This window comes from Nicotiana tomentosiformis, chromosome 7 (assembly GCF_000390325.3).
Source record: "Nicotiana tomentosiformis chromosome 7, ASM39032v3, whole genome shotgun sequence".
NCBI classification, from domain to species: domain Eukaryota; kingdom Viridiplantae; phylum Streptophyta; class Magnoliopsida; order Solanales; family Solanaceae; genus Nicotiana; species Nicotiana tomentosiformis.
In genome coordinates, this window is record NC_090818.1 from 69986875 (window position 1) to 70005267 (window position 18393).

At 40.7% G+C, this 18393-nt stretch overlaps 1 protein-coding gene across 1 annotated transcript; it reads right to left on the reverse strand.

The window, feature by feature from the left end:
- Positions 1-11398: 11398 nt before the first annotated feature.
- Positions 11399-13779, reverse strand: LOC104113237 (lectin-domain containing receptor kinase VI.3-like). The gene has a single exon (XM_009623348.4). The coding sequence runs from the start codon at positions 13585-13587 to the stop codon at positions 11551-11553; it is 2037 nt and encodes a 678-aa protein (XP_009621643.1). The 5' UTR covers positions 13588-13779; the 3' UTR covers positions 11399-11550.
- Positions 13780-18393: the final 4614 nt, after the last annotated feature.

An 18393-nucleotide genomic window follows, 5' to 3' on the forward strand; every position in this document is an offset into this window, starting at 1 on the left:
TAATGTATTGAAGACCTTCCTTTAAATGTTGTGAGTGGATGTTTTTATTTTTATTTTTCAGGAGGAATAAATGTATGATGAGGCATGTGCTCATAAAAACATATATAAAATATCATGATATTCAACTAAACGAGAAACTATATCTTTAAGAAATTAAAGAATTTGTGCAGAAAAAATCAGAATCTATATCTTTTAGACTGTGTGCATAAACAAATGTAGGATGTGTTAAGTAAGAACGCAAATATAGGAATGATATTATGTTCCTTTCCATTGTTAGTGTATAGGGTAAAATATTCTATGACACGTGGCCGTCCAAAAGAGGGACACGTGGAACCCAAGACGGGGATGGCCAAGACCGAAGACAACTATTCCGTTTGTCACCGAAAAAAGTAACGTTCATAAAGATGTGATGAATACTCTTCGCCCGGTAGCATTTAATAGAGAATATTCTGTGACATTAAGAATGATTGCCCGTTACAGGAAATTTGACATTTATGTTCACCGTTATATCTTCATCAATGACCCTCATAATTGATATTAAAGAGGGGCACGATCCTAGGATCTCCTTCCCTAGACGTAGCTATAAATAGTAAGCTCAGTTATCATTGTAAAGGACATAAATTTTCTGACAAACTTATGCAACATTCTATTCAAAGCTTAATACAATCTTATCTTCTTACTTTGATTTCATTGCTGTTATGCCCGAAAACCCTATTCCCAAAACTGCTATTTCTGTTATTTCTTCTCCATCTCAAGGCTAAGTATTGCTTAATTCTTTAATTATTTTATTATTTTAAGATCAAATTAATTCACTTATCTATAAACCACGTTAATTTAACTGTACCATTTTACGGGTAAATAGTTTGGCGCCAACCGTGGGGCCTAGACAGTCGTGCGATTAAATTGATCTTTGTCTTTTTTACTAACGTATTTTGATTATTTTATCTTAGAAAAAATCATAACAAATGGCAGATAACGCTGTTAACAATACGCACAATCCCGAGATTCGAGGGATCAACCTCATTTCGAGGACTCAATCAGTGACACCCATAATGAGGGGAATGACGCCACACCGGTGCATGACAGGCAGTATCATCGACATGTTCGGGAGACAAATCCCGATGATGCTGAGGAGGAATATGTCGTTGACGCGGTAAGGGTCTTGCAAAAGCAACATGCGATCATTCTAGACCACCTTACGCGACAGGATAAGGTTATGACGGAGTTGAACCATGCACTGTCGGGGGCTTCAAATAATGCAAATAGACGAGATCTGATTCCTCCCTGTGCTCCCGTGAATCAAACAACGCAGAGGGTCAACAACAACACTCCTATGGGCGAAGTTGGCTCCGATGGGAGTAGGGGGGAGCAGATCCGACCTAAATAACGAGAACGATCCTTTCAAGAATGAAATTTTATGGTTTATGAGGGAAGTGAATGCCTGCATGGATTAAATCCCGGGCGCGGACTCAAAAGAGTATACTCAATTGCCATACAAGCCAAGTGGGGCACCAGAATTAATCCCGAAGCGATTCAAAATGCCTGATGTGCCAAAATATGACGGAACTTCAGACCCTCAGGAGTACATTACCACTTACATAATGACGGTGAAGAGAAATGATTTAGCTCCTCACGAAATTGAATATGTTTTGCTGAAGAAATTTGGAGAAACTCTCACGAGGGGATCCTTGACGTGGTATTCACTGTTACCCGAGCATTCCATAAACTCCTTTGAGATGCTCGCAGGCTCTTTCATCAAGGCTCATGCCGGGGCCAGAAAAGTACAGGCCTGAAAGATCGACATATTCAGGATTGCGCAAGGAGAGTCCGAGTTACTACGAGAATTCGTTACCCGATTCTAGAAGGAGAGAATTTTGCTCCCAGATGTTCCGGATGAATGTGCGGCTGAAGCATTCACCAAGGGATTGAATCCGAGAAGTTCAGAAGCTTCCCGGAAACTAAAGAAAAGCCTGCTTGAGTTTCAAGCAACGACTTAGATATATGTCCACAACCAACATGAGTCAAAGATAAGGATCGAAGATGATCGGATTGGTTTTTCATCGTCGACCAAAGGACGGAAGAAAAATAGAGAAAAATCAAAAGACGATTACGACATGGACAGACGGACTTCGAGGGTCCAGTTTTTTCCCTACGAACGGACCGAAGGCCGCGACAGAGGCTTCCGGATAGTGGACAGGTTCGCCATAGACAGAAGGACTAATCGCGGTTGGAATAATAAATCACTGCAGGATAAAGAAGCGTTAGGGTCACGGGATCCTTCTTAACCCAAGTTACCGGAATACAACTTCAACGCCAGTATAGTGGAGTTGGCGTCAACCACGAGAAACATCAAAGAAGCACGGTTCCTGAAACCAATGAGATCTGATCCCAACCAGAGGGATCCCAACTTATGATGTGAATACCATGGGACAAATGGCCACCAGACATGGGACTACCAATACCTCAGGTAGGAAGTGGAAACATTATTGAAGAATGGTCATCTCAGAGAATTCTTGAGTGACCGAGCTAAGAACAATTATGGTCATAACCGGGACAATACAGAACCCTCAAAATAAGGAGAAAATCCCCCGTGCCAAACGATCAACATGATCTTCGGAGGGAACGAGATCAACGGGGTCACCTTGTCGGTAGAAAAAAAGATGAAAGTATCAATAACCCATAGCAAAAAAGCTCCGTGAAGACGATATCACTTTTACGGAGGCGGACGCGAACGGATTGTTGCTACCAAACAATGACACACTGGTAATTTCTTTAAATATGCTAGATTTTAAGATTAAACGTGTTCTAGTGGATCCAGGAAGTTAGGCTAATATCATATAATGGAGAGCATTGGAGCAAGCTAAACTCATCGGAAGCATTATTCCGGTTACAAAGCTCCTCGCTGGATTCAACCTCGCGAGCGTGATAACACGAGGAGAAATTTTATTACTCACAAACGCCGAATGAGTAATGAAAATAACTCTCTTCGAAGTGGTAGATGGTGATATGGGATATAATATCATTCTGGAAAGGCGATGGTTGCACGAAGGAATTAAGCAGATAGGGGGTGACCAACCGGCGACAAGGGAGATGAATGCAATTTCGGTCTCCAGTAGCAAAGGAAAGGAACGCGCGGCATAGAAATTACAGGAATTGACACCTGCTCCCGAACTAGATAAAGTTAGTATGGGGAAGAGGCATCAGAATATTATCAGGTGCCGAGATATTTCCAGGTTCCAGAAGAGACGGATGCAACGAAATCCACAACGGAAGAGCTTGAGCAAGTTGCATTGTTCGATGAATTCCTAGAAAGGAAGTTCCACTTAGGGACAAGACTGCACCCGGAGCTCATGTCTGACTTTATTAAATTCCTTAAATCTAATGCCGATTGTTTTGCATGGTCACATGAGGATATGACAGGTATCCCAACAAAGGTAGCCGTACATATTTTAAGTTTGGATCCCACCATACCTTCGGTAAGACAAAAGAAACGCCCTATTGCCGAAGCCAGGAATAAATTCATCAAAGAAGAGGTAACCCGCTTACTTAATATCGATTCGATCTGAGAGGTAAAATATCCAGATTGGTTAGCCAATGTAGTAGTAGTTACTAAGAAGAACAATAAATTTTGCATGTGTGTAGATTATAAAGATCTTAATAAGGCGTGCCCGAAGGACTCGTTCCCACTGCCAAACATCGATCAAATGATTGATGCCACGACCGGGCACGAGTTAATGAGTTTGCTCGATGCTTATTCCGGGTACAACTAAATTAAGATGAACCCGAAGGGTCAGGAAAAGACTTCGTTTATAACGAATTTCGATACATATTGCTACAATGTGATGCCCTTCGGGTTGAAAAATGCCGGAGCTACTTATCAACGGCTCGTGAAAAGGATATTTGAAAATCAAATAGGAAAACTATGGAAGTTTATATAGACGATATGCTCATTAAGTCTTTGAATGTAGGTGATCACTTTAAACATCTGCAAGAAACTTTTGACATCCTAAGGAAGCATAATATGAAACTTAATCCCGAGAATGCGCGTTCGGGGTAAGCTCTGGTAAGTTTTTGGGATTTCTGGTATTGCAAAGGGGAATTGAGGTAAACCCCGATAAAATTAAGGATATAGAAGACATCCCAGACCAACTGTCAAACATGAAGGAAGTCCAAAGGCTCACGGGGAGATTGGCAGCTTTAAGCAGGTTCATTTCCCGATCATTCAAAAAATGTCATCGTTTCTTTGCACTGCTCAAAAAGAAAAATAATTTTGAATGGACCCGGAGTGCCAGCGGGCTTTGAGGGATTTGAAAAAGTACTTGTCAAGACCTCAATTGCTTTCAAAACCAAAAGAAGGTGAAACGTTGTTAGTCTACCTCACTGTTTCGTAAGTTGTGGTAAGTGCAATTTTAGTCCGTGAGGACGAAGGTACGCAATCTCCCACTTATTATGTTAGTAAAATTTTAACAGGAGCAGAAACTCTCTACCCACATTTGGAGAAACTAGCCTTACCTCTCGTAGTCGTCGTGGTGACCACTTTCCCTTTGCGGAACATCCTCTATTAACCCGAGCTCTCAGGTAGATTGGCTAAATGGGCTGACGAAATGAGTGAGTTCGACATAGAATATAAACCAAACACTGCAATTAAGTCGCAAGTCTTGGCTAACTTCGTGGCCGATTTCAGTCCAGGATTACTGCCTATGGCAATAATGGTTGAGTAATGGTGTCGGAATCAACATCAGGAGTTTGGACCTTATTTACGGACAGAGCTTCCACATAAAAGGGTCCGGGCTTGGTATAGTCTTAATCACACCTTCTAGGGAAACCCTAAGGCAAGCCATTAGAATAGTCCCTTTAACTAACAATGAAGCAGAGCATGAAGCTTTGATTGCAGGGATCGAATTGGCCCAGGGACTTGATTCCGAGGTAATCGAAATCAAATGCGACTCACTATTGGTGATAAAGCAGGTCTACGGGATCTTCGAATCTAAAAAGGAGTGCATGCAACAATACGTGGTAAAGGTACAGGCTCTGTTGGCGCGATTTCAGGAGTGGTCGATTGCTCATATCCTGAGGGAAGATAACACAGAAGCAGACGCATTGGCTAACCTTGGATCATCGACGGAAATAAAGGGATCAGAATCTGGGACGGTAGTACAACTGATGAACTCAGTCCTGGATTACTATGAGGTAAATGCAACTAATTTGGTATGAAACTAGAGAAATGAAATCATCGATTATCTCGAGCACGGAAAGCTACCCGAAGACCCCAAATCATTCCGTGCGCTGCGAGCCAAATCCGCGTGATATAGCTTCAAGAGAGGCCAATTGTATAGAAAATCTTTCCAAGGCCCGCTGGCCTGATGCTTAAGGGCATCTGAAGCTAACTATGTCATGAGAGAGGTTCACGAAGGGATATGAAGTAACCATTCGAGCGCAAATTCCTTAGTGTTGAAGTTGGTAAGGGCAGGATATTATTGGCCCCGCATGGAACAAGATACCAAAGACTTCGTACGAAAATGTGATAAGTACCAATGCTACGCACCACTGGTACATCAACCGGAAGAACACTTACATTCGGTTCTATCCCCGTGGCCGTTCATGAAATGGGGTATGGACATCGTCGGACCACTACCGCCGGCTCCCGGAAAGGTAAGATTTCTTTTAATTTTGACTGACTATTTTTCTAACTGGGTGGAAGTAGGTCCTTATCAGAAGATCAGCGAGCACGAAGTGGTGTATTTCTTGTTGGAAAATATAATTTGTAGGTTCGAAATACCAAAAGAGATAGCATGCGATAATGAGCCACAATTTATCGATGCAAAAGTCACAAAGTTCCTCGAAGAGTTAAAAATAAAGAGGATCACATCTTCACCCTATCATCCGAGCGCAAACGGTCAAGCAGAGTCAACGAACAAAGTAATTATTCAAAACCTCAAGAAAAGGTTGGAAACGGCAAAAGGTAATTGGCCTGAGGAATTACCCGGAGTTCTATGGGCATACTAAACAACGGCCAAATCGAGCACAGGAAAAACTCCCTTTTCCCTTGTGTATGGTGCAAAAGCTTTAATCCCAGTAGAAGTAGGGGAACCCACCTTGAGATATTTCCAAGAAGATGAAGAATCAAACAATGAAGCAATGTTAGTTAAATTGGAGCTACTCGATGAGCGCAGGGACTTGGATCATATAAGAATGGCAGCCCAAAAGCAGAGAATGGAGCGGTATTATAATCGAAGAGACAACCTCCGTTATTTCAAAGTAAGAGACTTGGTCCTAAGGAAAGTAACTCAAAACACCCTGGAGCCCAACGCAGGGAAGTTAGGCCCAACGTGGGAAGGCCCCAACTAGATTTCAGCTATCACCAAAAAAGGTTCATATGAATTGGAGAACCAAAATGGAGAAAGGTTGCTTAGCAATTGGAATGTGGCGCACCTCAAAAGATATAATTGTTGATGAACATTATCTGAGCGGAAAGTATGTGCTACACTCTTTTTCACTTCGTTCAATTTTTGTCCTAATTGAATTTTTCTAGCAAGGTTTTTAACGAGGCAGCAACAAAAAGTATACTACGAAGACACTAGCAATAAGACCTTTAATAGCAAGGCACACAAGCAAAGATCTACTCGGGGATGGTTAGATAATCTTTTGCTCATAGCAAATTCCCACCGAGAAGGTAAGTTTGCTATTGAGCAAAGGTTACCTGACCGTTCACGAGCGCAAACCACTAGAGGGTTGTTAAATAGTCCTTCGCTCGATAGCATAAATTCCTGAGGGGAAGTAAAGTATGTTATCGAGTTAAGGATTATCTAGCAATTCATTGGTGGAATCTTCAAAGATACAAGACTTCCAATGTTCTAATTCGCATTCTTCGCATTCGAACATGGGGGGGGGGGATGATATGAAGATACAATGACTGCCACGTCAACCGGGAACAAAAAATCATAAATATAATTGTATCATCGGGACCGAGTACTGCTGACAGCTCCGTAGAAACAAGTTGTACAAATTAGCCACAAGTAATGGCAATTTCTTTTCAACATAGCAAATGCTTATGTACTTTTTGAAAATAGAAGGAATAAAGTGAAATGAAATCCTTTTGTTTTATCATGTTTTTGTCTGAACGATGAATTAACTTTGTCATTTGAAAGTTAAACAAGTACTTCAAATGCTAGTGCCGTAATGAACAGGAGACGTCCTCTTCAAGAGCACCGTAAACATAAGAGGTCCCTCTCTTATAAAAACCCTCACGTTAAAGGGTTGATTTCAGAAGAATTTATGCCCGGAATCAAAATGTCTTCGGGGAAAATACACCCGCAGCCGTATACGAAAGGACGTAAAAAGTAAACTTGCGCAAACACTTACAAAAGCCCTCACGAAAAAGGGTTGATACCCCAGAGCCAAAATGCTTTTGGGGAAAATACACCCAAGGCTTTACATAATAAGACGCAAACAGAAAAACTTGTGTAAAACTCTTAAACAAAAGGAAGAAAATGCAAAGGTTAAAGACTTGCACGAATATTCAAACGAAAGAAAGACTCAAAAAAATACTTGAGCAAAAAGATGTTTCTATTTACAATAACATGCCAAAACGACACATATACAAGAATTGGAAAAAGAAAAGAAAAGCTAAGCTGCAGTATCTCCAGAACCCGGAGGAAGAGAAGTGTCCCCGTCCCCAGAAGCAGTAAATGGATCTACCGATGGCTCAATATTTTGATCTTCACCAGTTTGGCCTTCAGCTTTATCATCCTCCGATTCTTCTTCAGTTCCCGAAAACTCGGAACCGGAACCAGAAGGACCACGAGCATCAGACCTCGCTGGGAGACCACTTTTAGCAGCTAACTCAAGCTCACGGGCCTTAGCAATTTTGGCATCAAAATCAATGATACCAGCTTTAGCCTCTTCCAAGGTTTTCCTCCTCATGTTGTACATAGCATAAGTTTTCTCAACAACGAGGGAAGCCGCTCGCGCTTGAGTTCTTCTTTGAGTTGGGTGACCTCGGCAAAAAGGTTTTCCCGGGCGCATCTAACAGACTTGAGGCTAACATCGAGCTCGCGGACAGTAGAGCTAAAAATCTTATTATGCTCAATGGTCCTATTATGCTTCTCCTCCAGCTGGGCATATTTCACCTCTACAACAGCAAGCTCTTCAGCCTTGGAATTCAAGGCTGCCTCTAAGTTGTTCAATCTTTCAGCAGAGGCAGCCTCACGATCGGTTGCAGCAAGAATGACATTATGGACTTCAGCCCATTTGGCCCTAGCCTCTTCAAATTGGACCCTTAACGGGGCAATCTCTTGGCTAAGGATCTCCACTTCCTACTCACTTTGCTGCAAACGAGTTTCCAACACAACAGCCTCGGCAACCTTAGTTTCCAATTCTGAGAGGCGAATAACGGCTTGGTCTCGTTCAACCAAAAGTTAATCCCGCCCAGAGGTAAGTTCCTCCTTTTTCATAATAAACCTTTGAAGGGCCTCAGAAGCAAGAAAGTTGGCCTACAAAGTGAGAAAAACAAACTCAGGATGTGTTTATGCAAAAATAGTAGAAACAACAAAAGAAGTAAAGAATATACTGCTGCGGCGTTGTGCATGGCGTTGTTCAACAAGCACTCTCCCGAGAGAGCATGAATCTTTTCCCAATCCTTCTCTGAAGCAAAAGGCTACAGGTAATTAATCCACCAGCCGAGATAACAAGTTGTATCCAGTAGAGACCGAAAGAGTAACATTCCTCCTCCCTTGCGGATCTCCTAAGGGGGCAGTATAACTTTTCCTTAAATTCCCATGAACTAGGGACTGGGGAAGAGGAACACTTCCTTCATGATCAAGTATGGCCGGTGGAGGTGATGTGGCAGCTGCTGGTGGAAGAATAGATGCGCATGAAGCAGTTGCTGGTGTAGGCGAAGGTGGAGATGAAGCTGATGGGGTTGAAGAGTGAGAAGCAGCTGCATCAAATGTAGTGCTAGTTGTTGGATGCTTGCCAACGGAAGATGGCAGGGAAGCGGTACTCAGCCCCGCAGCATCGGGCATAGAAATTGGGGCCCGAAGATGGGAGTTGGCATTATCTACCAAATTAAACTCTCACCAAAGTGCCGAAACATCGTCCTCGGTTGGTGTAACTATCTCAATAGGTCGAGCATCCTGTTGAGATGATGAGGATCGTCGTCTTCTATGTAGAGAAGCTTCCTCATCACTAGATTCTTCATAATCATCGATCATCACGGTGTCTATGACCGACCCGGAAGGAGGGCCAGTCATCATCACTACCGGAGAAGACTCGGGGGCAGCAATCTTTGCCCTCTTATTCATTTCCCCAGTCGCGAAGGAGCGTCTTCTTTTTGGTTGTTTGTTCTCCGGTCGGGTTCTCCGTAATGATACACTTGTACCCGAAGCATGCCCGGAGATACCTGTTCGAGTAAGCACCTCCTGAAGCAGCCTCGCCGCATCAGCAGAATCAACCAAGATGTCCTCCTCGGGGATAACAATAGAGCCCGCAGGTAGACCTGATTTCATAGACAAGGTATAAGGGATCAATCAAGTTCTTCACATGAAAAATTTAAACATGGTGAGTTTGAATTACCATGATTTTTGGCCTTCAACCCGTATTTAGGGGCCAGTTCTTTCTACAAGCGATTTTCAGGCATCGTAACATCCAAGATCTTCTGGACCCACTGGTCCAAACCTTCAACTGCCGGTGGGATCCATCGGGTTGCTGAAACAGATGAAGGATGGAGGATCAATACTGGTATAGAAGAATATTTAATAAAAGAAATATTAAACAAAGAGCTTACGAGTGCGGTTCCAAGCGGCCGGAAAGGATGAAGCTGTTGCCGGAATGATATCGTTGGTGGAAACTGTAACAAACCATTCCATCCATTCACAGTCGTTGTCATCATCCATGCTAGATAACTGAGCATGGCGGCCACGCTTGCAGAGGTTTATCATTCTCACGTGGAAGATCTTGGGAGAATAGAGATTGATCATATGAGCTAAGGTTAGCTCTTCTCCCGTCTCCTAGCACAAACTCCGAAGGCAAGCAACCGTCTTCCACACAGAAGGACTTACTTGTGCCAAACACACCTGGTAGCGGCGGCAAAACTCCGCAATAATGGAGTCAAGATCTCCACTCAAAGAGAACGCACCCAAAGTAAAGGGATACGTGTAAAAATATGTAAAACCATCCTTAGGTAGGGTCACTCGCTCCGATAGATCAGGAGCAACAATATCCAAATCGTGACAACGGCAGTCTTCCTTCACAACAGGAATGCTAGAAGGACGGATGGAAGAAGGATACCTACTGACGACCCATATATGAGAGTTAGTAGTAGAAAATTTCTCTTCGAAGTCTTTTGTGGTAACAAGACTTCTAGGGATGATAGAGCCCACTGTTGGAAGAGCAGAATCCTCGGCCTTGTTCTTGTTCTTTGAAAAACTGGTACACTTTGAGGAAGAAGCCATTGTATGGAAGAAGGGGAAAGTTTTTGCTTGAAGAGAATTAGAGAAAAGATGAAGAGCAGGATGCAAGTCGAATAAGAGAAGCTTGTAAAATTATGAAGTATAAGGGATAAGGTTGATGCGTATAAGTAAAAGTTTTGGCGGCTAAATTCATGACCATGATTACCTCGAGAATCGGCAAAAGTTGTGCTGAATCGTGGGATGACGCGTGTTCGGGACATTAAATATGGAGAGACGTGCGTCTAAGCAACCGTCAGAAGCCTTCAGAAGGAGTTATAGTAATTACTGCCAAAAGAGTATTTCTACCAACTTTCCGGTAACACAAAGTTGTGTCACCGGAAAGCAGGGAGACTAACTGTATAGGGTAAAATATGCTATAACACGTGGCCGCCCAAAAGAGGGACACGTGGAACCCAAGACGGGGGATGGCCAAGACCAAAGACAACCGCTTCGTTTGTCATCGGAAAGAATAACGCTAATAAAGATGTGATGAATACTCTTCGCCCGTTAGCATTTAATAGAGAATATTCCGTTGCATTAAGAACGATTGCCCGTTACAGGAAATTTGGCATTTATGCTCACCGTTACATCTTCATCAATGACCCTCATAACTGACATTGAAGAGGGGCACGATCCTAGGACCTCCTTCCCTAGACGTAGCTATAAATAGTGAGCTCAGTTATCATTGTAAAGGACATGAATTTTCTGACAAACTTATGCAACATTCTATTCAAAGCTTAATACAATCTTATCTTCTTGCTTTTTGATTTCATTGCTGTTGTGCCCGGAAACCCTATTCCCGGAATTGCTATTTCTGTTATTTCGTCTCCATCTCAAGGCTAAGTATTGCTTAATTCTTCAATTATTTTATTATTTCAGGATAACTTTAATTCACTTGTCTAGAAACCAGGTATAAATTCAACTGTACAGTTTTACGGGTAACTTATGAATGCACCAGAAATAAATGATCCATCTAAATTGTACAATTACAAGGAAGAAAATGTGAATTTTTGGTTAAAAAGAAGCTACTTAATTCCTATAAAGAGCTTTAAGCAAAACACGAGAACAGTGTATATCCTTTATACAGAAGTTCCTATAGTTTCTATCTACCAGCATTTAGGGAACTAGATGACATCTGTCCGATGGAAAATGTACGGCGTGATATATTGATTGTATCACTAGCAAACACTTCCAAGAACTTGGATGTGATTTCATCAACCCTGCCCGATCCAACAGAGCTCAATTGCTCTGAAATTTGAAGCGATTCATCTCCATTGAGGTACCTCATTACTTGTCTCATGTTTGGCCTAGCTTCTGGTCTTGGGTGAGAACAAAGAAGCCCAAGTCCCAAAACCATTTTCACCTCTTTATCAACATAGGCAGAATTCAACTTAGGATCAACTGCATCAAGAATATTACCTAGTTGAAGACATTCTATCACCCAATCTGCTAGTACCAGAGCTCCTTGCCCTGGTTCATAGATAATAGGTGGTCTTCCACTAGCTACTTCAAGAAGCAGTACACCATATGCATAAACATCTGTGCTCGTTGAGGCCTTCCCTGTTCGTGATAATTCGGGTGCAAGGTAGCCTATTGTTCCTACAACATTTGTAGTGTGTGAATTCTTGCCATGATCATATAATCTTGCAAGCCCAAAATCCCCTAATTTACCATTCATTTCACCATCAATCAGGACGTTACTGCTCTTCACGTCTCGATGTATTACCACTTGCTCCCATTCGTCATGCAAGTAAAGAAGCCCTGCAGCAATCCCTTTGATGATGTTAAATCTCTGGTCCCATGCTAGAACAATGTCATTTTTCGTTCTATAAAGTAATGAATCAAGACTTCCATTTGGGACATAGTCATACACTAGGAGAAGATCATTCTTTGTCTTACACCAGCCTTGAAGGTTGACCAAGTGTTTGTGCCTTAACCTGCCTAAGCTTTCAATCTCCGCTGCAAATTCTCTCATTCCTTGAAGAGAATTGCTTGCTATCCTCTTCACTGCAACCTCAGCTCCATTAGTGGGCAAAATACCCTTATAAACGGCACCAAATCCTCCAACTCCAATTAGTTCACTGTCCTTGAATCCCCTGGCTGCCTTGTAAAGATCTCTGTATCTAAACCTGTGAGGACAATCCAGCTCCCAGTCTTCTAGAACTTCATGTTGCACCATTCTTCTACGGATATGAACAATTACTGATGCCACAATGATCAGGAAAACCGTGCAGGAAAATGTTGCGATCAAGGCCTTTTTAAGATGGGAATTCTTGGAGGATGTTACCACTTCAGGTGGGGCAGTAGGTAGCTTAAAATGATTTAAAGGATCAGCAGCTCCATTCAACCGAAAACTCCAACCCAAGATGTAATGAGAGCTTGCTTTATCTCCTGTGGCTGCTGAGAAACCAGCATACATATTTTCCTTCATCACTGGGGACAAGTCTATGGGCTTAGAGATTAGAGGTTGAATTGGCTTTGAAACTGATGTTGGAGCCACTGTTACATTTACCTCTTTCTTTACTCCATCGTAATCTATCCAAGCCTGAATCGATTCTTCACCTTGTAGATATACCTGTTCTGTTTCAGAAGTGCCATCAATATGGTAATCGGCTGAGTGTGATGCGATAGACCTCATGCTATTGATGTTGATTCCAATGTGGTTTCCATCTTTGTCCACACCTTCATTGTGACCATTCACAGTGTCAAATTCAACCATAAAGATGTGGTTAGTGTCATTGCCATCATTCGTTGAATTGAGGACTCCAAGAAAGTGATTGCCTTGAGCACCAGGAAAACTCGGGGATGGAGATAAGGTGAAAGCAAAGCCAAAGCCACCTGGAGTGTTCTTAAGAGGGACAATGGCGAAGACGAAGTTTGTACTAAATGAAGAAGCATTTTTATCAGTGGAATTAGTACTAGAGTTGAAAATTGGTATAGGTTTGGGATGGAAAGCATGGCCTATGACATGGTATGATCTATTGGTAAGCTTAAGTGCACCACTAGGATTGATATATGCAACTCCAGCAGTCATGATATCTGACTTATTGAATCCATTGTAAAGAAAATCAAATGAATGAGCTCTTACAAGAATAGTGCAAAAGAATGCTAGAATAACTAGGCAATAGGGCTTGTCCATGGAGTATTTTGGAAGTGCAGTTTGTTAAGTTTTGAGGCTAAACTGTTCAACTCAAAAAGACAAGAAGATGCCTTCTTAAAGGAAGAGAAAAACAAATGGAAGATGAGGTTTTATTTTCAAAGTCTATGCTATTAACTTAATTAATGGAGAGACTTTGAAACAAACAAAGAGATATATAGTCATATCAAAGTCGTTATAGGTTGTTGACTTTGAAGTAGCAGATCAGAGTGGGAAATAAGGGTTGCCATATACACAATAACTTAAAAGATGATCTCAATTTTGAAATTTTCAACTTTTCAAGACTGGAGACTTTTATTGGTACTCTCGTTATTGTGCTTTGCCATGGACTAAAGAAAAGAAAATGTCATAAGGCATGTAAAGCTCCAAGAGCTTCAGAAAAATATTTAATTGGTTTAATTCAGTTGGTTTTGTATTTTTGTGAGTGAATTGGTAATTAAAGAACTGTTCTTTTGGGTTATTTTGGAAGAATCTTTCTATTTTAGGAGTTCAGTTTAGTCTTAATAAACAGAAAATCATGTGTCTTTAAACGTCAAAACATGTTTTTACTTTGTTTATCCCGTGCACCCCTTCACTCTCCAATAACACATGAGGATTAAGTTTTCCATATTTAAAAAACAAAAAGAATTAATTATTGAAGATGGCAAAGAAACTACCTTGATATCACATTTGACCAATGAGATTAAACTTATATGATTGCTTAGTGATACATAATTATTCCACCTAATCATACTTGGTAGATTGACAATCAAATCAAGTGATATGGCTTTAATAGAATAACCAGAGGCACGTTGCAATTTTACAGCATGTTAATGTAGACCAAGTACCTTTATTAAAATTAGCGGTTTTTTTTTACTTTCTTTTTTATAACTATGTATTATACAGTATACTAATTTAAATTTGTGTCCCATACGACATATTAAAAAGGGAAGATTTCGTATGACCTATTAAATGGGAAGACCTCCTTACGAGCAGTGGCAGAGTCAGAATTTTTACTAAGCGAGGTCAAAATATAAAGAAATAAACTAACCAAGAAGTCAAGAAGTGTCATACATAGTATATATACATATTTTATAAAAATTTACCTAACTACACAATGTAATTTTCCGACAAAGGGGTGTCGGTGACACCCCTTAAATGCATGTGGCTCTGCCACTGCTTACGAGGGGTTTACGGGCTCTTATTTGAATGTAGAAACCGTGTCTCATTAATTGATTATTTACTAAGTCAAAGTTGAGAGAGCAGAAATTCAAGGAATAATATCAGTTGCTTATGGATGAGGGTTCATTATATTGTTTTGCAAGTGATGGAGAAAGGTGTGGTCCACGTTTGTATGGCCACTATTTCTGACAGAAATATAAAACAGTCTTTACATTGGTTGTTACAAGTCTAAAAGTCAATCAACTTATGGAATTCATCGAAGCTTCCCTTAACCTACCCTAAGAGGAAATTCTTCTGTTGATGCATTAAGAATTTAAAATGAAGCCATTTAGTCAGCTTTGAATCTTGAACTCAACTATTCCATTTTATAACACGTTGCTTCGTCCATTATGACAAGTTTTTGGAATGAACGTTCAGATTAGACAAGTAGGAAGATTTTATGTAGCTGGGCTACTGGAGTTTGATATAGGGGAGCCACCTGCTCCGGAGTGTGAGTAGCAGGAGTTTGTGTTCCTCCCCGGTCCGAGAGACGGCTGGTGCCACCGGAAATGCACCGGTCTTAGTCACACTCTCCATAAGGCCCACCAAGCGGACTAGAGCGTACTGAAATACTAGAGTAGCTATGAATCCCTTCGGGACCTGAGCTGGTCTGACGGGTACGGTCTGAATTGGGACCTCCTCCCTATGATCAACTCAGCTTGAGGTCACCTTTGGAGTCATAGATCCCTTCCCCATAAGAGGTTTTATCTTAAAATCTCAATTCAATTTTTTTGTAATAGTTATATGAGGAAAACAAACCCAACATTATAGAACTTCAAATTTCTCATTCTAAACCTACTAACTAGAAGCTAAACAATACAACTTATGTATAATTTGCATATAAAAGTTTGATTGTATACAACTTATATATGACTTGTATACAACTTATATACAATTATATTATTGTATATATTTATATGTCATGTGTATATATTTTGTATATCGTGTATATATCATTGTATGTCCAATGATACACTGGACATACAAATAACATACAACTTGTATATAAAATATTAGTTATACAACATTGTTCTTCTTCCTCTTCGGGTTTCAATCCGAAATTTCAAGCAAAATAACTTTAATCTTTACCGGACTCCCTTAAAATTGAGATATAAACTCCAAAGGATAATTCCAATTGTAAAGGATGACTCCTAATCACTCTTAAACTCTAGGATGAAAGTTTATTAACAACATAACTCTATAGGGTTAGAAGTCTTATGTACTCTGAAATATTTTATATAATTCATGATGTAAATCATTGTTTCATTATTAAATAGCAGAGCTTTTCACCATCATTTATGACAACATCAAATCCAAACAAATAATAATTTCATAAAATCTGATTTTCATATTTAAAGCTTCAAAACTTTTTTAATAGCTGTAGAGTTTGATTAGGTTTTATTATTTTGCATATTTACGGTCTGAGCTGGGATCTCCTCCTCTTGATCAATTTGAGGCTCCACTGCGGGTGCTGCTGCTCGAGCTCTAGGCTGAGCTCTGCCTCTGGCTCGATCTCTGGCTCGACCTCGGCCTCTACCCTTGGTAGTAGCTGCCACAAGGGGCTCCGATTCCTGTCCGGCTGATGATGATGTGCTTGTTTTCGCCATCTACGAGAGAACAAGAATAAAATAGTTCAATTATTAATGATAGAATAAAATCGCATGATAGAGAAGGAAAGAAGTGAAATTTTAAAACTCCATAGCCTCTGGAAGATAACTACAAACGTCTCCGTACCGATCCTCCAGACTCTACTAAACATGTTCATGACTCGTGAGATCTAATGCTCTGATACCAACTTGTCACGACCCGGAATACCAACCTCGAGGTCGTGATGGCGCCTAACATCCACTTGCTAGGAAAGCCGATGTGAAATAATTAAATACCCAATTTTAAATAGTTAAAACACAATGATGATATACAACGAGAAATAGAAACCCAATATGATATAGTACATACATAAGTCATATGATAATATCTATTCCCAAAGATCCGAAGTCATGAGTACACGAGTAACTAGAAGTTCTACAAACAGAGTCTGAAATAAATACAACTCTTTCGAAGGAAATGAACAGTAAAAGTGGGAAGATGAAGGGGACTTCTAGGTCTGCGGATGCCAGCAAATCTACCTCAAGTCTCCGTATGCAATGATCCGAGCTGACACACCTCACGCATCGCTGGGACCAATACCAGAATCTGCACAAGAAGTGCAAAAGTGTAGTCTGAGTACAACCGACCCAATGTACTCTGTAAGTGTCGAGCCCAACCTAAACGAGGTAGTGACGAGGCTATGACAGTACACCTACATAAATAAACTTGTACAAGTATATATGAAGCAGTAACAATAACAGAGAATAATAACGTACAAACTGGGAGGGGACATGCAAAAAGTGGAAAAATATGACAACTACGACTGGTATGAAATCATTTGATAGCCGAATAAATCATCAACCAATGAAATCAGATAAACCAATGATATGAAAATGGCACGGCATTACCCTTCGTGCTTTTACTCCAGTCCTTACCATGAAATAATGATATAAATAAATGAAATGTCATGACACCACCCTTCGTGCTTTTAATCTCGTCCTTACTATGTAACAAAGAATACATGAGATGAATGGCACGACATCACCCTTCGTTCTTTTACTCTCTTCCTCACCATATAATAATAAGTAAATGAGATAAATGCAATGGCACGGCATCACTCCTTCCTGCTTTTACTCTCTTCCTCACAATGTGGTGAAGATAATATGAATTTGAGAAATAAATAATGCGGAGAATGTATTTAACCTCCAATATGATGCCAAGATTCCAAACTTTAACTTCCAAAATACTCTACAATTATGAAATAAGAAATAATTATGAAAGGAATAATCAAAGAAGTAATGAGGAATAATCAAAGAAGTAATGAGGTTAGAAAAATTCTCTCTCTAGAATTGGTTCTCTCAAATTTTCGCCGTCACTGTAGCAGTGAACAGTGCCAAACAGTACCGTGAACAGTGACTTCGTTACTGTTCATCGCGGACAAACTGGAGCTTTAGGCTTCAATGTCTACAATGGCCAGCGACCAGCCATCTTTTCCGGCTGGTCTTCCCTCCCCCAGCGTCGCACAACAACATACAACAACTAACTCCAAACCAGCTCCTCTAGATTACTCTAAGATTTTGAAACCAAATACTTTAAATCCTCCAGCGATGGCTACTGCTGCAGCTTCAATTCAACCCATTCCATTGCAATGAGCAGTGTATTTGAATGGCCAACCAGTGGTTAAATTCACAGAGGCAGAAGTAGATCAAACAAACGTGATTGAAGGCCTACAATATGCTGTCGTTGGCAAGCTTTCTATGGATCTCCGAAGATTCACGAGCTTCGCCAAATAATTCCAAGTCAATGTGGTATCAAAGGTGAGTGTAATTTCATATTCCTTAGAGATCATCATGTGTTAATTAGATTAAATCTATGGCAAGACTTCCTCAATTTCACATCGAAGAGTACGTACTACATAAAAGCCAAAGATGGGTACGAATACCAATTGCGTACTCTTATCTACGATGCAAAATTTAAGGCGGGTGAAGAAACTCCGATGGC

What these genes read in the sequence shown, in the direction of transcription:
- LOC104113237 (XM_009623348.4), bottom strand. Translation starts at nt 13,587, where the DNA reads ATGGACAAGCCCTATTGCCTAGTTATTCTAGCATTCTTTTGCACTATT.